Source organism: Sinohyriopsis cumingii, chromosome 14, assembly GCF_028554795.1.
Source record: "Sinohyriopsis cumingii isolate HCF-2022 chromosome 14, ASM2855479v2, whole genome shotgun sequence".
NCBI lineage: Eukaryota > Metazoa > Mollusca > Bivalvia > Unionida > Unionidae > Sinohyriopsis > Sinohyriopsis cumingii.
The window spans coordinates 41,315,153-41,338,028 of NC_142974.1; the positions used below are offsets into that span (position 1 = coordinate 41,315,153).

General features: G+C 37.2%; 1 protein-coding gene across 1 annotated transcript in view; it reads left to right on the forward strand.

Moving 5' to 3' along the window:
• Nucleotides 1–22,876, forward strand: part of LOC149783628 (NADH dehydrogenase [ubiquinone] flavoprotein 1, mitochondrial-like) — a 66,650-nt gene that overhangs the window by 12,951 nt on the left and 30,823 nt on the right. The window contains exons 5-9 of the mRNA XM_089931876.1: nt 2,443–2,576; nt 6,386–6,450; nt 7,977–8,081; nt 12,564–12,689; nt 14,081–14,146. Coding sequence (XP_089788002.1) covers nt 2,443–2,576; nt 6,386–6,450; nt 7,977–8,081; nt 12,564–12,689; nt 14,081–14,146 — 496 coding nt within the window. The remainder of the gene's footprint in view (nt 1–2,442; nt 2,577–6,385; nt 6,451–7,976; nt 8,082–12,563; nt 12,690–14,080; nt 14,147–22,876) is intronic.

The window sequence follows — 22,876 nt, forward strand, 5'->3', positions numbered from 1 at the left end:
CATTTCCTTCAATAAGGCAGTATACTACATAGTCCACCATTTTCTTCAATAAGGCAGTGTACTACATCATCCACCAATTCCTTTAGTTCATTCATAAATTAACTACATAACCCACAAATTCCTTCAATTCATTCATAAATTAACTACATAGTCCACAAATTCCTTCAATAAGGCAGTGTACTATATAGTCCACCAATTTTTTCAATAAGGCAGTGTACTACATAGTCCACCAATTCCTTCAATTCATTCATAAATTAACTACATAGTCCACCAATTCCTTCAATAAGACAGTGTACTACATAGTCCACCATTTCCTTCAATAAGGCAGTGTACTACATCATCCACCAATTCCTTCAATAAGGCAGTGTACTACATAGTCCACCAATTCCTTCAATAAGACAATGTACTACATAGTCCACCAATTCCTTCAATAAGACAATGTACTACATCATCCACCAATTTCTTCAATAAGGCAGTGTACTACATAGTCCACCATTTCCTTCAATAAGACAGTGTACTACATAATCCACCAATTCCGTCAATAAGACAGTGTACTACATAGTCCACCATTTCCTTCAATAAGACAGTGTACTACATAGTCCACCAATTCCTTCAATAAGGCAGGTGTACTACATAGTTCACCAATTTCTTGAGTAAAGCAGTGTACTACATCATCCACCAATTTCTTCAATAAGACAGTGTACTACATAGTCCACCATTTCCTTCAATAAGGCAGTATACTACATAGTCCACCATTTCCTTCAATAAGGCAGTGTACTACATCATCCACCAATTCCTTCAGTTCATTCATAAATTAACTACATAGCCCACAAATTCCTTCAATTCATTCATAAATTAACTACATAGTCCACAAATTTCTTCAATAAGGCAGTGTACTATATAGTCCACCAATTTTTTCAATAAGGCAGTGTACTACATAGTCCACCAATTCCTTCAATTCATTCATAAATTAACTACATAGTCCACCAATTCCTTCAATAAGACAGTGTACTACATAGTCCACCATTTCCTTCAATAAGGCAGTGTACTACATCATCCACCAATTCCTTCAATAAGGCAGTGTACTACATAGTCCACCAATTCCTTCAATAAGACAATGTACTACATAGTCCACCAATTCCTTCAATAAGACAATGTACTACATCATCCACCAATTTCTTCAATAAGGCAGTGTACTACATAGTCCACCATTTCCTTCAATAAGACAGTGTACTACATAATCCACCAATTCCGTCAATAAGACAGTGTACTACATAGTCCACCATTTCCTTCAATAAGACAGTGTACTACATAGTCCACCAATTCCTTCAATAAGGCAGGTGTACTACATAGTTCACCAATTTCTTGAGTAAAGCAGTGTACTACATCATCCACCAATTCCTTCAATTCATTCATAAATGTACAGTTCTGGTTATTGCAAACATTAAGCTGAAAAATAAACCTTTGCTGTTTTACACCATTGTACTTTGGTGATAAATGATGAAAACTCTATCTTTTTAGACCTATATACCTGGTGGTAAATGCAAATGTTTTGTCTTTTTGAGCCCATAATACCTGGTGGTAATGCAGATGTTTTGTCTTTTGAGACCTAAATACCTGGTGGTAAATGCAAATGTTTTGTCCCTACATCTCAGTTCTTAGCATGAATTCTAAAAACTTTGTCTATTAAGACCTAAGTACTTGGTGGTTGATGCTGAAAATTTTCTTTTCAGACCTAAGTGCTTAGTGAAATTTGTTGTTGTGGGGTTTAATGCTATTTTTCAGGCTGTACATGGCAGCTAGTATTAATGGTTGAGGAAGAACCCAGTAAAACCCCAGAAAGAACCACCGTCTCACGAGAAGCTATGGCAAGCTTTCTCACATAGTCATTGGCCGAATCTGAGACTTTGAACCCACAGAGGTGAGATGGCAGTGATTCATAACGGAGAGCGCTTTAGACCACTCGGCCACTCGGGACCCCCAAATTTGTTGTCTTTTCAGGCCTAAATACTTGGTGGTAAATTCTGAAAACTTTGTCTTTTGAGACCTAAGTGCTTATTGGTAATATCTGAAAACTTTGGTTAGAACGCCCGTCTCAGATGTGGAAGGTCGTGGTTTAGATCTCCAGCCAAGTCATACCAAAGACTTACAAAAATGGTACTCACAGCTGCCTCGCTTGGTGCTCAGCATTAAGAGGTTAGTGTTAGGATTGGTCGGCCTGGTGTCAGGATAATGTGATTGGGTGGGACATCGTGCTACATGTCTGCGGCATGATACCCCAGTGCTAGACATCACTATAAACTGCCAGACTGCAGACGTGATAGTGATATGACTGAAAAAATGTTAAAGTTACGTTAAAAATCCAAATCACACAACACTGAAAACTTTGTTTCTTTAGACGTAAGTACTTGGTGGTAAATTCTGACAACTTTGTCTTTTTAGACCCAAGTACTTAGTGGTAAATGCTGATGAAGGTGAGCCAGGGACATGTAAGGACAGGGAGATAATGCGCCATGATCCGCACAAATTGGTTGAAGGTTGTCTTATTGCTGGAAGAGCTATGGGTGCCAGAGCAGGTAATACAATGGCAGCAGAGGTTTTAAGATATTTGACTAAATTTGCCAGCACAAAGTTAGATAGAGGTACCACATTACTTGTCAATTTAGGGGTCATGTGTTTGACTCAAGTAGATTGCAGATGGAAGAATTAAAAACAGTGTACTAGTCTTTTCAGAGGAGGTAACCATGAGAGCTATGCACTTTTCAAGAAAGGGAACTATTACCATTGGCATTTAAGATTGCTTGCATTGCAGATGAAAAAGATAAAAGATAAAAGACAATTTATTTGGAACTGTGCCTTTTGTGATAATGAAATCACAAGCCTGGTATAACATTTTTCCCAAACTCAAGACCAAGACAGATTTAAAAGTAATAGTACCATTTTTGGCAAAATACCAAAAACTGGAGGTCCTTATTGAGCCTGATTATGGCTCTTTGAAAATGAGCTGAGTATAGCTCATAGCTATTTCAGTTTGTTTGGGACATTAGGCTTATTCTGGATTTCTGCATCATAATGTTCTTAACATATGGCATGTTTAAATGATGTTGATAAATAAATCTAATTATTATGATATTACATGTCATGCATGATGTTACTAGTGTAAGTAGTGTCATCTGGTCATATATGATGTTACTAGTGTCATCTGGTCATACATGATGTTACTAGTGTCTTCTGGTCATAGATAATATTACTAGTGTCATCTGGTCATACATGATATTACTAGTGTCATCTGGTCATAGATAATATTACTAGTGTCATCTGGTCATATATAATATTACTAGTGTCATCTGGTCATACATAATATTACTAGTGTCATCTGGTCATAGATAATATTACTAGTGTCATCTGGTCATACATAATATTACTAGTGTCATCTGGTCATACATAATATTACTAGCGTCATCTGGTCGTACATAATATTACTAGTGTCATTTGGTCATACATAATATTACTAGTGTCATCTGGTCATAGATAATATTACTAGTGTCATCTGGCCATAGATAATATTACTAGTGTCATCTGGTCATACATAATATTACTAGTGTCATCTGGTCATACATAATATTACTAGTGTCATCTGGTCATGCATGATGTTACTTGTATTGTGTATGATGTTATATGTGTCATGCATGATGTTACTGGTATTGTGTATGCTGTTACTGGTGTTGTGTATGATGTTACTAGTGTCATGCATGATATTGTATTTTGTATGATGTTACTAGTGTCATGAATGATGTTACTGGTATTGTGTATGATGTTACTAGTGTCATGCATGATATTACTTGTATTGTGTATGATGTTACTAGTGTCATGCATATATTACTGGTATTGTGTATGCTGTTACTGGTGTTGTGTATGATGTTACTAGTGTCATGCATGATATTATTTGTATTTTGTATGATGTTACTAGTGTCATGCATGATGTTACTGGTATTGTGTATACTGTTACTGGTATTGTGTATGATGCTACTGGCAATGTGTATGATGTTACTAGTCTTGTGTCTGATACTGCTAATACTGTGTATGATGTTACTAGTCTTGTGTATGATGTTACTAGTGTCATGCATGACGTTATTTATGTTACTACTAGAAATGACTTAGCATATGAGGCTTATAAAAGAGGAATGCACCACTTCCTTTATAACTTGCACCCTGATAAACTCGCAAACCCACTAATAACATGAGGTAAATCATGGATCACATTTTCTTACACTAGAAAATAAAAAAATTGGACCCTATTTATTGAACATGAAGAAAATCATGATCAAAATTAGTAACACAAACCTTGATATATCGCTTGTTTTATCATTGAAAATAAGAACCTAGGACCTGGAAACTTGAATCAACATTTTGAAATTCTCAACTTTTAAAAAGAAATCTTTTCCAAGTGACATTCTTAGAGCACCATATATAACAATATTCTACTAAATACTGATGAGTGAAAATGTCACTGATGCCTACTGGATGCATGTCTTTAATAAATAAATACCAATTAAATAAGATTTTTAAAAAAGTGAACTTTGCGTTTTAGTTCCATCTTTTAGTTTGCTGTAAGTGTAATCATCATAAATACAACATGCCTTCTTGTATTCAAAACAGTAAGTATGTCAATCTACCATAACAGCATTGTCTGTGAAACTTTCTCTGAGAACCTAAATAAGTGCAGACTGTATTTTGATATCTGATTTGCAGAAGTATTTGTTGTATTGTTGCACTGAATTAAAGGCTGACGTGCTTTGTAGTGTCGTGTTAGTTTTGTCTTCTGTATAAGAAAAAGAGGATGGAATATAAGAAAAGTTAAAAAAGCTTTCAGATCCAATCCAACATAAGAGCTAGTGGCCTCAGTTGTGTGTCAGGTTAACTCATTTAAAATGATAGCTAACCACTGTTGTAAATGTTATTGTGTCCATAATATTATTAAACTACCTTAAATTAACCTACTCATTCATACATGTGATCATAGGTAGCAAGGCAGCTGAGCAAAATCTGATAATAACAGCAATCCCTTTTTCATTTGTAATAATAGGTAATTGGTTAGAAATTTTTTTTATTGTACATGACTCACCTTTTCTTGTCTTAATGCTTATTGTTGCTTGCAGGGCAATTAAGGCATCTATATAGTACAGTTTAATTTGTAAATGGCAGCCACCTGTGGGAAAAGGCAAAACTGGTCTTTCAACACAGGTGACCTCTGTACACAGGTTCTCCTTTTAAACAAATATGCATCTAATATTGCTGTTGTTATTATTATTTTATTATTGTTATTATTGTTGTTGTTGTTGTTATCAAGACCTTTATGTGCACTATACAACCAAATCATAAAATATGCATGTATGTTTTCCTCTCAGAATTGTATGTTCCACACAAGATTACTGTATTCTGCTCACCTTAATGTTTCCAATAATTGTAATCATCACTGGCTTAAAATAATCATTGATCTTAATTTGTTCATGCTTTAAAAACAGTATGTTTGTTAGCCAGTTGGTCAACTCACCAAGATCAGTAGGCAGTTGGCTCATGTGAGAAGCCTGTGATGAATAGGATCAGAAAAAAGCCGTTATATGGTTATTCTTTGTGACCCATGAACCAAAATTTCACCTGTCTTTATACTGGCAGGCACAGTTTTTGTTTGATTGCCCCCTGGCCCAAATGAAATGGAATGTAACTTGTATCTCTCTTCAAAAGACAATTTTTTAAAATTTAGAGATAGCTTTGATTCACAGCCAGATAGATGAAGATATCAAACTATTCCTGAAATGGTGACTTTCATTTTTGCTGCATTAACACAGCTGCTTTTCCTACTGTCTAGCAAATGAATTGCTTTGACCCACGGCACCCTAATGATAGGAGTGATCTATTAATTCAAACTAAGCAGGCGATATCACGAGCGTGCAAAACCTTAATGATAAAAATTAAAATTTCAACACAAAACAAAACAAATAATAAGGAATGCATGAACATACTGGATGATCTGTATATTGAAACATTTGAGTTACAACATGACTGAAGTATGGTGAGTAGAAGTGAGATAAGAAATGTTTGCACATTGATTCACTGATATTCCTTTATCTAAACAATCCCTTCCTCATGAAGGAAAAGACTTAAGTGAGCACTGTAGATACATGAATGACTACTTTAATGGGGGAGACCATTGTTTGATTAGGAAACACCTGGCCACAGACCGAGGTAGGTGACCTTTACATATGGGGAATTTGTCTGTGAAATTTGCATTGGTGGAGAATTAGGCTATTTTGAACAGGTGACTGCTACAGGTATTGTGTGGAATACGGGATTGTGACAGAAATTATGTATTTTCTAATTGCAGCATATATATACATCCGTGGAGAATTTTACAATGAAGCTTCCAATATGCAGATTGCTATCAAGGAGGTGAGGTGCTTTTTGAGCAGAAATATCATTTAACATTTCCAGATGACTGTCTACATTCTGTAAAGAAACTGTTTTCCTTTTTTTTTAAGGAGAATTGACTAAGGGATATTTCAGAAATGATTGTTCAGGAGGGTCAGACAACAGTAAAATTGAAACATTATGGGTTTTATTTAATTTATTAAGCAGAGATCTCATGTTAACATGGCAGTCGCATGATGCCGACAATAGCATAATTGTCATATGCATTCTGCTTGATGAATCTGGCTTTCTTGAGGTTTCTGTGACATTGACAGGTTTCTGGTACATGTTCTCAAAATAAATGGATTGAAATTTATGTTTACTTTAGTTTTTTTACAAGCAATTGATGCTTTTCATGTAATATTTTGACTTTCTGGCATAATAACATTAGAGAAGAGGGTTTTGTTGGTATCACATGATTATTTAACCTTTTTTTTCTTTCCTGAACATTGCAGGATTTTGATAGTCACATGACTGGCAAGTACTAGGTTAAATGTCTTCAATATTGTAGTTTTATCTCATCAGTAAATGGATTAAAAACACGTCTTTGTAGCTCGCTTGGTAGTGTCAGACTCATAATCCAGGGGCTGTGGGTTCAAATCACCCTCACAGATTGGTTGCCTTTGGTGTGTCATGTGAAATGCAGATAGCTTTCGTTTCATTGTTATGAAATAAACAGTACTGTGTTACAAATGCCAGTAAAAGCCAACAAACCACCAAGTTAAAATGGTGTTGATCTGATGTCCATCATGACAGCCATGGTGACCAGTTTGACAATTTTGTCATCGCTACTCCTGTCTGGTGGACAAATCTCCATGGGGTTTTCAAGGAAAGACTTCTTATCATGTAGCTGGTATTGTCAATATAACATCTAATATGGTTGCCATGATGGATATATGAAAAATCATATTTAAGCTGTAGACTTTACTTGACACTATTGCCTTGCACAACTCTGCCAGGGTTAAAGTGACCTCATCCTCCCATTAGATGGAATGTTTCAGATCATTAAAAGCAAAGAACAAAGGCCAAGTCTGACTCCTGTGTGGGCATAAAAAAGCCTATTTCAGTGTGAACTTTTGTAGAATGTGAAGAAGTATTGTGATACCTTGTTTATCTCCTACCCAGTGTAATACCTTGTTTATCTCCTACCCAGTGTAATACCTTATCTCCTACACTGTAATACCTTGTTTATCTCCTGCACAGTGTAATACCTCCTAGCCAGTTTGACACCTTGTTTGTCTCCTACCCAGTGTAATACCTTGTTTGTCTTCTACCCAGTGTAATACCTTGTTTATCTTCTACCCGGTGTAATACCTTGTTTATCTCATACCCATTGTAATACCTTGTTTATCTTGTACCCAGTGTAATACCTTGTTTATCTTCTACACAGTGTAATACCTTGTTTATCTCAAACCCAGTTTAACACCTTGTTTATCTCCTACCCAGTATAATACCTTGTTAATCTTCTAATCAATGTAATTGTTAAGTGTATGCCTATTTTATTCCAGGCCTATGATAATGGTTTGATTGGGAAGAATGCCTGTGGGTCTGGCTATGATTTTGACATATTTGTCCACAGAGGTGCTGGGGCTTACATCTGCGGAGAGGAAACTGTAAGTAGTATGTTTGCTTACCTTGTTTGGCCATAAAATTGAAATAGCTTGAAAATTACAGACAAATTTAAAAAAATGTTAAAGCCTCTTCGAGTTGAAATACTGTACAAACTGCATATACATTTCACAACTGTAAAATTTCAGGTTTTAAAGTTTTGTTCTTTGGTATTATCATTTAGATATGATTGGGCATACAGAACAGGCAATAACTGGTAATTACCTATCAGTAATAATGATGAGTTCTTTATGGGTCCATTTAAATAATGGCCAAGCAGGGACATCAGTCCCATGTACTTCATGGGAGCATATCTTTCAGTAGCAGTTAATTGCATGCCATCGTCATGATCTAAAATCTATTTGTAGTAAGATTTTTAAAGCACTTGTTTGTAAGTTATTGTATTATAGTATTAGGCAAATATTGGCACCAGACTTGGTCTATATACATCATGTAAAAATCAAAAGTATGATACACATCTTGATCTATAGTAAATGGAAAGATACATATAATGATATGTAATCATTTAGAAACTTTGACTTGATGTACATTATAATACAGAATTTGTGATGCTATGATACAGCAAATTTTAGACTTGACAAGAATGGCCAATGTCTTGGTGGCCAAGACCATTGGTCATTTCCAGATGCTGGACTTGTGCATAATCTTTAGAGAGCAGGCCATACTCTACAGTGATGTACAAGTACCTGATTCAATTGATTTGGATATGTTTACTTTTTGTAATTTCCCTGACTATAGATAATTCTCTTTTTGTATATAAAAAAAAGAATAGAAAAATCAATTTTGTTGGTAATTTATATCTTTTTGTATTTATTGCAATATGCAATAATTTTTTAGTTGTGTCGATATATCATCTTGGTTCTGGTGTATTGCATAGCACTGACTCAGAAAAAATAACTTTGGGCAGTACTTGCTTCAGCCAAAATAAATTTCATAATACTGATGTCCATTGATCAATCATTACACCTTAGTACCAGACCTTGACAATCCTGGCAATAATAACACAGGAAAAATATACATGAATAACCGTAACATTAGGTTTTCTCACAATCCTGCTGAAATTCATAGTGTGTAAAAAATTAAATGTTATGACCATTGAAGAGATGGAATTTCTTTATGTTGAGGAAATGTAAGATTTTAATGTTTTGTTCATTTTTACTAGATGCATACATTCTAACAATTCACATTGGCTCAGGAGTTTGTGTTAGAGAAGGTGGAAACTGGAGAATGTGCATGGAGAAAATGCTGACCTTGGGTTGCTGCTAATTCTATTACATTCTGTAAATGTGAATCTAACTCTGGATTGCAGAGGAGCAAATCAAGAGCATTGCCACTCTGATTTTCAGCCTAGAACCAATTCTGAAACCTCTTGTTTTGGAATTTGATGCCAAAGGATTGGTCTTTTGTTTGTCTTTGGTTGGCACCATGTAGCCACTGTTGTGTGGAGGTTTTAAAGAGATCGTGATGATATTTTTCCCAAAATGCATCATGGGAAGGGTGGGGTCTTGATCTGGCTTTTACATCAGACAATGTAAAGATGTTTACCATGAAAGACAAATATTGCTACTCTTTGGTGGCAAAGTCAAAGTGGTCTGTTTTTTTATTGGTTCAGGAGGATTTATGTTGTGAGTCTATGGATATTCTTTAAACTTTTGACCTGATTTACTGTGTGAATGGTACATCCCTTTATGATACTCGATCAGAGCATTAAAAGTCAAGGTCACAGGATGAATTGTTTTGTTCTTTTGGGGATGAATTTGAACAAGCTCTGTGTGTGTGTGTGTGTGTGTGTGTGTGTGTGTGTGCACATATATATGTGTGTGTATGTGTGTGTATATATATATATATATATATATATATATATATATATATATATATATATATAAGGCCTTGGAGCCAGCAAAAGGGACAGGCGAATGGGCCCAAATCAAGACACCAATGCATCAGGCAATGGGGACGGGTGAATAGGCCTAAATCAAGACACTCATGCATCAAGCAATAGGGACAGGTGAATAGGCCTAAATCAAGACACCCATGCATCAGGCAATAGGGACAGGTGAATAGACCTAAATCAAGACACCCATGCATCAGGCAATAGGGACAGGTGAATGCCCATGAAGCGTTGAGGAAAATTAAAAGTTTACAAAATAGCGCCACTTTAAAAATTCTTTCACATTTGGTGACAAATGCAAAGCCTAGCTGAGCCCTGAAATCTAACACTTTAATAAAGTACAAGACCTGTGAACATCAGACGATGCAGCCTACATCAAAAAAGGTTCCCATTTATCACCTCTAACAACACGCAGAAAGGCACATCAAGTCTATTTTACATCCCTGTAGTATAATTAAGAAGAAACGATGAAATTTTTTATTGCATCCTAGATAGAGCAGGAACTGCATATTCATTATGATTAATCAATAAATTATTAATAAATGTGTGGAAGAACCTGCCCGCAATCTTATTACTGTACAGCAGATGGTATAGTGAAGACTCTGAAAGCATTAAATTCCTTACTGTACAATGGTATGGTATATTGAAGGCTCTGAAAGCATTAAATTCCTTACTGTACATTGGTATGGTATATTGAAGACTCTGAAAGCATTAAATTCTGTATTTGCAGTGCAGTATACATTCAGTAAATCCTTCCAGTCACAATCAGACTGGGAAACACTGCTCTAAGTTGAGAGTTGGTCTTATTTCAGAGGATACTTCGAGTCTTCTCTTTGACAAAGTCAAATCAAAAGAGCAAATTTGGTTTCTAATTGGGAGTGGTCTTATTTCAGAGGATACTATGTGTCTTCTGTTTGACAAAGTAAATGCAAAAGACCAAATTTGGTTGCTAATTGGGAGTGGTCTTAGGTTGGTTGAAGTGGATGGTACAGACTCAGCTTGCACAGAATCAGTCTGTATAGAAATTTTGAAGATAAAATATTAGTGCATCACAAAACCTGTTTGATTTTTATTGTTAAGCTCGCTTTGATGAAAGCTGGACACACTGAACACATAGTCATACATCCATACATTTGTCAACACCCAGGATTAAAGACTTTATTCAAGTTTGTTTTAGATTATGGGATTAGGTCAGTTTTAATTTTTGTTTTCTTACATTCTTGGTAAATGTTAGGTGAATTTGACAAAAAGGGAACCTCTTATCCTTTGAATTGTTTTGATGTCTGACATCAAATTCAGGACGCCTGGCAAAGTTTGAATTGTTTTGATGTCATCGATTTCAGGACATCTGGCAAAGTTTGAGTTGTTTTGATGTCATCAAATTCAGGACACCTGGCAGAGTTTGAATTGTTTTGATGTCATCATATTCAGGACACCTGGCAAAGTTTGAATTGTTTTGATGTCATCAATTTCAGGACTCCTGGCAATGTTTGAATTGTTTTGATGTCATCAATTTCAGGACACCTGGCAGTGTTTGAATTGTTTTGATGTCATCAAATTCAGGACACCTGGCAATGTTTTGAGTTGTTTTGATGTCATCAAATTCAGGACACCTGGCAAAGTTATATCATTTAATCAAACTAAATTTAATAATTTGGCACAATGCCATGTTGTTTGGATTTAATAAAACTAATTTAATAATATTCCTATTTTATGTCTGTTCACAATAAAATTATTGAAAAGACTATTTTTTTTACAACACCTATTTGGTGTACTGTACTCAAAACTTTTAGGCACCTCATTTTCATCTACTGTTATTTCCTTTTTCTTTACTCCAGCCCTTATGAGGTTTATATTGCATGATGATAAAGCAGGATGCATTGCCTTATGAGGTTTATATTGCATGATGATAAAGAGGGATGCATGGCCTTATGAGGTTTATATTGCATGATGATAAAGCAGGATGCATGGCCTTATGAGGTTTTATTGCATGATGATAAAGAGGGATGCATGGCCTTATGAGGTTTATATTGCATGATGATAAAGAGGGATACATGGCCTTATGAGGTTTATATTGCATGATGATAAAGCAGGATGCATGGCCTTATGAGGTTTATATTGCATGATGATAAAGCAGGATGCATGGCCTTATGAGGTTTTTATTGCATGATGATAAAGAGGGATGCATGGCCTTTTGAGGTTTTTATTGCATGATGATAAAGAGGGATGCATGGCCTTATGAGGTTTATATTGCATGATGATAAAGAGGGATGCATGGCCTTTTGAGGTTTATATTGCATGATGATAAAGCAGGATGCTTGGCTTTACGAGATTTATTATGCATGATGATAAAGAAGGATGCATGGCCGAGGATGCCAAGACTAAGTGTGAGATTATACTTTATATGATTTTATTGTCTACGTCAGAAAACAAAAGATAGGGATTGCTAAATAATTGTTGGATTTGGAGATGGCTTTAGCTTTGGCATTATATTATTTTTAACAATGCCTTCCTGACATTTTCTGAAGTGAAACTTTGCATTATGTTGAACCATTTTCTTGCACATCCTTTACAGGCTCTCATAGAATCTCTGGAGGGTAAACAAGGAAAGCCTAGATTGAAGCCTCCATTCCCAGCAGACGTTGGTGTTTTTGGTTGCCCAACAACTGTGGCAAATGTGGAAACAGTGGCAGTTGCTCCTGTGAGTTTGTATGGATTGTATTCCAATTTTTCAGTCATTATGTTTGGTGTTTTTTCAAAGTCTGTGCATCCATCCATCTGTTAAGATTCTTCTGCCAAGCTTATAACTTTGTAAGTGTTGCAGATAAATGCACCATACAAGATGTAAAAATAATTTACAATGTTCAGTAGAAAATTTGATAAAGATTCTGTTTCTGAAAAATTTGTTTTACGTTTTCTCAAAAGCAATTGAAAAAGACAAAAACAATGAAAAATTTCAAGATTACATTAATAGCATCAGACAACCCCATTTTGGAGGAGTAACAATTTAGAATGGTTGCTTGTGAAATGTTGGAGTATTACCTTTTTTAAAAAATGCATAAAGTGGTATGCATTTAAATATGTATGGGTTGATATGCATTCAAATATGTATAGGTTGATATGCACTCAAAATTATATCGGTTGGTATGCAGTCAAAAATATATAGGTTGGTATGCAATTCCTCCCTGAGTTCATTGTGATATGATGCATGTAGGTAAAAACTGACATTATAATGTAATTAGAACATCATTTCAAGCTACAGAAATGGACTGCCTTAAATAGTCTCTTAGAAGAAGAAGAGAGCAGGTACCAGCTTTAAAAACTGCCTTGGTGGCCTAGTGGTTAGAGCATCCGCCTTGGATGCGGGAGGTCGTGGGTTCGATCCCCGGCCGAGTCATACCAAAGACTTACAAAAATGGTACTAACAGCTGCCTTGCTTGGCACTCAGCATTAAGAGGTTAGTGTTAGGACTGGTCGGCCTGGTGTCAGGATAATGTGACTGGGTGGGACATCATGTTACATGTCTGCAGCATGATACCCCAGTGCTAGACATCACTATAAACTGCCACACTGCAGACATCGTAGCAATATGACTGATTTTTTAAAAATTCTACATTAAAATCCATGTCACACACACACACACATACCAGCTTTAAAATTGGCCTGCAGGGATTACATCATTCAAAGTTTATGGGATTAAGTGTGCTCTTAGTTGCTAAGTATAGTCTGTTTCTATTAATAATTTCTACAGCTATTCTACAGATAGTATGTTGGGCCATTTGAAGTTATAATGTCATTCAAGATATGTAAAGGAACAGGACTCAAATTCTAATCCTGAAAGAAAATGATTGTCAGAGTGGTTACCTCCCTTAACATAATTTCACAGGTTCTGTGCAACACATAATCATTTCAATATAAAATCCTCATCAAAGGTACTTTCACGAATTATTTGGAATGATATTGGTATTTGCTTATGATCATTAAATGAAGAACGTGATTGTCAGTATCTCACATTTGTGTTTTGATCCTGTTTAATGTAGAAGTACCGTGACAATACAAATCTTCTATATTCCAAATACTTTTCTTTTATAGACCATTTGCAGAAGAGGTGGTGAATGGTTTGCTGGTTTTGGTAGAGAAAGGAATAGGGGTACCAAGGTGAGTAGACTTTGCAGAATTTAATGAATATAACTTTTTGTGAGGATTGCTGTATAGCTTATGTAAAGTGTAGAATCAGGACTCTTAGGCTGGGGTTTTAGTGTGCCATTTTTAATTTGGTTGCATCAGGGATGCAGATTTGTGCATTATCGGAAGCCCTGAATTGTGTTTTACTGTTGATTTGTTAATCCAAATCCTCAAAGATGTGTGCTGTTATCGGGCTGTAGTACCTCAAAGATGTCTGTTGATGTGATGGGTATATAAGATGTCTGTTGATGTGAGGGGTATATAAGATGTCCGTTGATGTGAGGGGTATATAAGATGTCTGTTGATGTGAGGGGTATATAAGATGTCCGTTGATGTGAGGGGTATATAAGATGTCTGTTGATGTGAGGGGTATATAAGATGTCTGTTGATGTGAGGGGTATATAAGATGTCTGTTGATGTGAGGGGTATATAAGATGTCCGTTGATGTGAGGGGTATATAAGATGTCCGTTGATGTGAGGGGTATATAAGATGTCTGTTGATGTGAGGGGTATATAAGATGTCTGTTGATGTGAGGGGTATATAAGATGTCTGTTGACATGAGGGGTATATAAGATGTCCGTTGATGTGAGGGGTATATAAGATGTCCGTTGATGTGAGGGGTATATAAGATGTCTGTTGATGTGATGGGTATATAAGATGTCCGTTGACATGAGGGGTATATAAGATGTATGTTGATGTGAGGGGTATATAAGATGTCTGTTGATGTGAGGGGTATATAAGATGTCTATTGACATGAGGGGTATATAAGATGTCTGTTGACATGAGGGGTATATAAGATGTCCGTTGATGTGAGGGGTATGTAAGATGTCTGTTGATGTGAGGGGTATATAAGATGTCTGTTGATGTGAGGGGTATATAAGATGTCTGTTGACATGAGGGGTATATAAGATGTCTGTTGATGTGAGGGGTATATAAGATGTCCGTTGATGTGAGGGGTATATAAGATGTCTGTTGATGTGAGGGGTATGTAAGATGTCTGTTGACATGAGGGGTATATAAGATGTCCGTTGATGTGAGGGGTATATAAGATGTCTGTTGATGTGAGGGGTATATAAGATGTCTGTTGACATGAGGGGTATGTAAGATGTCTGTTGACATGAGGGGTATATAAGATGTCTGTTGATGTGAGGGGTATGTAAGATGTCTGTTGATGTGAGGGGTATATAAGATGTCTGTTGACATGAGGGGTATATAAGATGTCTGTTGACATGAGGGGTATATAAGATGTCTGTTGATGTGAGGGGTATATAAGATGTCCGTTGATGTGAGGGGTATATAAGATGTCTGTTGATGTGAGGGGTATATAAGATGTCTGTTGATGTGATGGGTGTCTAAGATGTCCGTTGATGTGAGGGGTATATAAGATGTCTGTTGATTTGAGGGGTATATAAGATGTCCGTTGATGTGAGGGGTATATAAGATGTCTGTTGATGTGATGGGTATATAAGATGTCCGTTGATGTGAGGGGTATATAAGATGTCTGTTGATGTGATGGGTATGTAAGATGTCTGTTGATGTGAGGGGTATATAAGATGTCTGTTGACATGAGGGGTATATAAGATGTCTGTTGATGTGAGGGGTATATAAGATGTCTGTTGATGTGAGGGGTATATAAGATGTCTGTTGATGTGATGGGTATATAAGATGTCTGTTGATGTGATGGGTATATAAGATGTCCGTTGATGTGAGGGGTATATAAGATGTCTGTTGACATGAGGGGTATATAAGATGTCTGTTGACATGAAGGGTATATAAGATGTCTGTTGATGTGATGGGTATATAAGATGTCTGTTGATGTGATGGGTATATAAGATGTCCGTTGATGTGAGGGGTATATAAGATGTCTGTTGATGTGATGGGTATATAAGATGTCCGTTGATGTGAGGGGTATGTAAGATGTCTGTTGACATGAAGGGTATATAAGATGTCTGTTGATGTGATGGGTATATAAGATGTCTGTTGACATGAAGGGTATATAAGATGTCCGTTGATGTGAGGGGTATATAAGATGTCTGTTGATGTGATGGGTATATAAGATGTCCGTTGATGTGAGGGGTATATAAGATGTCTGTTGATGTGATGGGTATATAAGATGTCCGTTGATGTGATGGGTATATAAGATGTCTGTTGATGTGAGGGGTATATAAGATGTCTGTTGATGTGAGGGGTATATAAGATGTCTGTTGATGTGATGGGTATATAAGATGTCCGTTGATGTGAGGGGTATATAAGATGTCTGTTGATGTGATGGGTATATAAGATGTCTGTTGATGTGATGGGTATATAACATGTCCGTTGATGTGAGGGGTATATAAGATGTCTGTTGACATGAGGGGTATATAAGATGTCTGTTGACATGAGGGGTATATAAGATGTCCGTTGATGTGAGGGGTATGTAAGATGTCTGTTGATGTGATGGGTATATAAGATGTCCGTTGATGTGAGGGGTATATAAGATGTCTGTTGATTTGAGGGGTATATAAGATGTCCGTTGATGTGAGGGGTATATAAGATGTCTGTTGATGTGATGGGTATATAAGATGTCCGTTGATGTGAGGGGTATATAAGATGTCTGTTGATGTGATGGGTATGTAAGATGTCTGTTGATGTGAGGGGTATATAAGATGTCTGTTGACATGAGGGGTATATAAGATGTCTGTTGATGTGAGGGGTATATAAGATGTCTGTTGATGTGAGGGGTATATAAGATGTCTGTTGATGTGATGGGTATATAAGATGTCTGTTGATGTGATGGGTATATAAGATGTCCGTTGATGTGAGGGGTATATAAGATGTCTGTTGACATGAGGGGTATATAAGATGTCTGTTGACATGAAGGGTATATAAGATGTCTGTTGATGTGATGGGTATATAAGATGTCTGTTGATGTGATGGGTATATAAGATGTCCGTTGATGTGAGGGGTATATAAGATGTCTGTTGATGTGATGGGTATATAAGATGTCCGTTGATGTGAGGGGTATGTAAGATGTCTGTTGACATGAAGGGTATATAAGATGTCTGTTGATGTGATGGGTATATAAGATGTCTGTTGACATGAAGGGTATATAAGATGTCCGTTGATGTGAGGGGTATATAAGATGTCTGTTGATGTGATGGGTATATAAGATGTCCGTTGATGTGATGGGTATATAAGATGTCTGTTGATGTGAGGGGTATATAAGATGTCCGTTGATGTGAGGGGTATATAAGATGTCTGTTGATGTGATGGGTATATAAGATGTCCGTTGATGTGATGGGTATATAAGATGTCTGTTGATGTGAGGGGTATATAAGATGTCTGTTGATGTGAGGGGTATATAAGATGTCTGTTGATGTGATGGGTATATAAGATGTCCGTTGATGTGAGGGGTATATAAGATGTCTGTTGATGTGATGGGTATATAAGATGTCTGTTGATGTGATGGGTATATAACATGTCCGTTGATGTGAGGGGTATATAAGATGTCTGTTGACATGAGGGGTATATAAGATGTCTGTTGACATGAGGGGTATATAAGATGTCCGTTGATGTGAGGGGTATGTAAGATGTCTGTTGATGTGATGGGTATATAAGATGTCCGTTGATGTGAGGGGTATATAAGATGTCTGTTGATGTGAGGGGTATATAAGATGTCTGTTGACATGAGGGGTATATAAGATGTCCGTTGATGTGAGGGGTATATAAGATGTCTGTTGATGTGATGGGTATATAAGATGTCCGTTGATGTGAGGGGTATATAAGATGTCTGTTGATGTGAGGGGTATATAAGATGTCTGTTGATGTGATGGGTATATAAGATGTCCGTTGATGTGAGGGGTATATAAGATGTCTGTTGACATGAGGGGTATATAAGATGTCTGTCGACATGAGGGGTATATAAGATGTCTGTTGACATGAGGGGTATATAAGATGTCTGTTGATGTGAGGGGTGTATAAGATGTCTGTTGATGTGATGGGTATATAAGATGTCTGTTGATGTGATGGGTATATAAGATGTCCGTTGATGTGAGGGGTATATAAGATGTCTGTTGATGTGAGGGGTATATAAGATGTCTGTTGACATGAGGGGTATATAAGATGTCCGTTGATGTGAGGGGTATGTAAGATGTCTGTTGATGTGAGGGGTATATAAGATGTCTGTTGACATGAGGGGTATATAAGATGTCTGTTGACATGAGGGGTATATAAGATGTCTGTTGACATGAGGGGTATATAAGATGTCCGTTGATGTGAGGGGTATGTAAGATGTCTGTTGATGTGAGGGGTATATAAGATGTCCGTTGATGTGAGGGGTATATAAGATGTCTGTTGATGTGAGGGGTATATAAGATGTCTGTTGATGTGAGGGGTATGTAAGATGTCTGTTGACATGAGGGGTATATAAGATGTCTGTTGATGTGAGGGGTATATAAGATGTCTGTTGACATGAGGGGTATATAAGATGTCTGTTGATGTGAGGGGTATATAAGATGTCTGTTGATGTGAGGGGTATATAAGATGTCCGTTGATGTGAGGGGTATATAAGATGTCTGTTGATGTGAGGGGTATGTAAGATGTCTGTTGACATGAGGGGTATATAAGATGTCCGTTGATGTGAGGGGTATGTAAGATGTCTGTTGATGTGAGGGGTATATAAGATGTCTGTTGATGTGAGGGGTATGTAAGATGTCTGTTTACATGAGGGGTATATAAGATGTCTGTTGACATGAGGGGTATATAAGATGTCCGTTGATGTGAGGGGTATGTAAGATGTCTGTTGATGTGAGGGGTATATAAGATGTCTGTTGATGTGAGAGGTATGTAAGATGTCTGTTGATGTGAGGGGTATATAAGATGTCTGTTGATGTGAGGGGTATATAAGATGTCTGTTGATGTGAGGGGTATATAAGATGTCCGTTGATGTGAGGGGTATGTAAGATGTCTGTTAATGTGAGGGGTATATAAAATGTCTGTTGATGTGAGGGGTATATAAGATGTCTGTTGACATGAGGGGTATGTAAGATGTCTGTTGACATGAGGGGTATATAAGATGTCTGTTGATGTGAGGGGTATATAAGATGTCTGTTGACATGAGGGGTATATAAGATGTCTGTTGACATGAGGGGTATATAAGATGTCCGTTGATGTGAGGGGTATGTAAGATGTCTGTTGATGTGAGGGGTATATAAGATGTCAGTTGATGTGAGGGGTATATAAGATGTTTGTTGACATGAGGGGTATGTAAGATGTCTGTTGATGTGAGGGGTATATAAGATGTCTGTTGATGTGAGGGGTATATAAGATGTCTGTTGACATGAGGGGTATGTAAGATGTCTGTTGATGTGAGGGGTATATAAGATGTCTGTTGATGTGAGGGGTATATGTCTGTTGATGTGAGGGGTATATAAGATGTCTGTTGATGTGATGGGTATATAAGATGTCTGTTGATGTGATGGGTATATAAGATGTCTGTTGATGTGAGGGGTATATAAGATGTCTGTTGACATGAAGGGTATATAAGATGTCTGTTGATGTGATGGGTATATAAGATGTCCGTTGATGTGAGGGGTATATAAGATGTCTGTTGATGTGATGGGTATATAAGATGTCCGTTGATGTGAGTGGTATATAAGATGTCTGTTGATGTGATGGGTATATAAGATGTCCGTTGATGTGATGGGTATATAAGATGTCTGTTGATGTGAGGGGTATATAAGATGTCTGTTGATGTGAGGGGTATATAAGATGTCTGTTGATGTGATGGGTATATAAGATGTCTGTTGATGTGATGGGTATATAAGATGTCCGTTGATGTGAGGGGTATATAAGATGTCTGTTGATGTGATGGGTATATAAGATGTCTGTTGATGTGATGGGTATATAACATGTCCGTTGATGTGAGGGGTATATAAGATGTCTGTTGACATGAGGGGTATATAAGATGTCTGTTGACATGAGGGGTATATAAGATGTCCGTTGATGTGAGGGGTATGTAAGATGTCTGTTGATGTGATGGGTATATAAGATGTCCGTTGATGTGAGGGGTATATAAGATGTCTGTTGATGTGAGGGGTATATAAGATGTCTGTTGACATGAGGGGTATATAAGATGTCCGTTGATGTGAGGGGTATATAAGATGTCTGTTGATGTGATGGGTATATAAGATGTCCGTTGATGTGAGGGGTATATAAGATGTCTGTTGATGTGAGGGGTATATAAGATGTCTGTTGATGTGATGGGTATATAAGATGTCCGTTGATGTGAGGGGTATATAAGATGTCTGTTGACATGAGGGGTATATAAGATGTCTGTCGACATGAGGGGTATATAAGATGTCTGTTGACATGAGGGGTATATAAGATGTCTGTTGATGTGAGGGGTGTATAAGATGTCTGTTGATGTGATGGGTATATAAGATGTCTGTTGATGTGATGGGTATATAAGATGTCCGTTGATGTGAGGGGTATATAAGATGTCTGTTGATGTGAGGGGTATATAAGATGTCTGTTGACATGAGGGGTATATAAGATGTCCGTTGATGTGAGGGGTATGTAAGATGTCTGTTGATGTGAGGGGTATATAAGATGTCTGTTGACATGAGGGGTATATAAGATGTCTGTTGACATGAGGGGTATATAAGATGTCTGTTGACATGAGGGGTATATAAGATGTCCGTTGATGTGAGGGGTATGTAAGATGTCTGTTGATGTGAGGGGTATATAAGATGTCCGTTGATGTGAGGGGTATATAAGATGTCTGTTGATGTGAGGGGTATATAAGATGTCTGTTGATGTGAGGGGTATGTAAGATGTCTGTTGACATGAGGGGTATATAAGATGTCTGTTGATGTGAGGGGTATATAAGATGTCTGTTGACATGAGGGGTATATAAGATGTCTGTTGATGTGAGGGGTATATAAGATGTCTGTTGATGTGAGGGGTATATAAGATGTCTGTTGATGTGAGGGGTATATAAGATGTCTGTTGATGTGAGGGGTATATAAGATGTCTGTTGATGTGAGGGGTATATAAGATGTCCGTTGATGTGAGGGGTATGTAAGATGTCTGTTGATGTGAGGGGTATATAAGATGTCTGTTGATGTGAGGGGTATATAAGATGTCTGTTGACATGAGGGGTATGTAAGATGTCTGTTGACATGAGGGGTATATAAGATGTCTGTTGATGTGAGGGGTATATAAGATGTCTGTTGACATGAGGGGTATATAAGATGTCCGTTGATGTGAGGGGTATGTAAGATGTCTGTTGATGTGAGGGGTATATAAGATGTCAGTTGATGTGAGGGGTATATAAGATGTTTGTTGACATGAGGGGTATGTAAGATGTCTGTTGATGTGAGGGGTATATAAGATGTCTGTTGATGTGAGGGGTATATAAGATGTCTGTTGACATGAGGGGTATGTAAGATGTCTGTTGATGTGAGGGGTATATAAGATGTCTGTTGATGTGAGGGGTATATGTCTGTTGATGTGAGGGGTATATAAGATGTCCGTTGATGTGAGGGGTATGTAAGATGTCTGTTGATGTGAGGGGTATATAAGATGTCTGTTGACATGAGGGGTATGTAAGATGTCTGTTGATGTGAGGGGTATATAAGATGTCTGTTGATGTGAGGGGTATATAAGATGTCTGTTGATGTGAGGGGTATATAAGATGTCCGTTGATGTGAGGGGTATATAAGATGTCCGTTGATGTGAGGGGTATATAAGATGTCCGTTGATGTGAGGGGTATATAAGATGCCCGTTGATGTGAGGGGTATATAAGATGTCCGTTGATGTGAGGGGTATATAAGATGTCTGTTGATGTGAGGGGTATATAAGATGTCTGTTGATGTGAGGGGTATATAAGATGTCTGTTGACATGAGGGGTATATAAGATGTCTGTTGATGTGAGGGGTATATAAGATGTCTGTTGACATGAGGGGTATATAAGATGTCTGTTGACATGAGGGGTATATAAGATGTCCGTTGATGTGAGGGGTATGTAAGATGTCTGTTGATGTGAGGGGTATATAAGATGTCTGTTGACATGAGGGGTATATAAGATGTCCGTTGATGTGAGGGGTATGTAAGATGTCTGTTGATGTGAGGGGTATATAAGATGTCTGTTGACATGAGGGGTATGTAAGATGTCTGTTGATGTGAGGGGTATATAAGATGTCTGTTGACATGAGGGGTATATAAGATGTCTGTTGACATGAGGGGTATATAAGATGTCCGTTGATGTGAGGGGTATGTAAGATGTCTGTTGATGTGAGGGGTATATAAGATGTCTGTTGACATGAGGGGTATATAAGATGTCCGTTGATGTGAGGGGTATGTAAGATGTCTGTTGATGTGAGGGGTATATAAGATGTCTGTTGACATGAGGGGTATGTAAGATGTCTGTTGATGTGAGGGGTATGTAAGATGTCTGTTGATGTGAGGGGTATATAAGATGTCTGTTGACATGAGGGGTATATAAGATGTCCGTTGATGTGAGGGGTATGTAAGATGTCTGTTGATGTGAGGGGTATATAAGATATCTGTTGACATGAGGGGTATGTAAGATGTCTGTTGATGTGAGGGGTATATAAGATGTCTGTTGACATGAGGGGTATATAAGATGTCTGTTGACATGAGGGGTATATAAGATGTCCGTTGATGTGAGGGGTATGTAAGATGTCTGTTGATGTGAGGG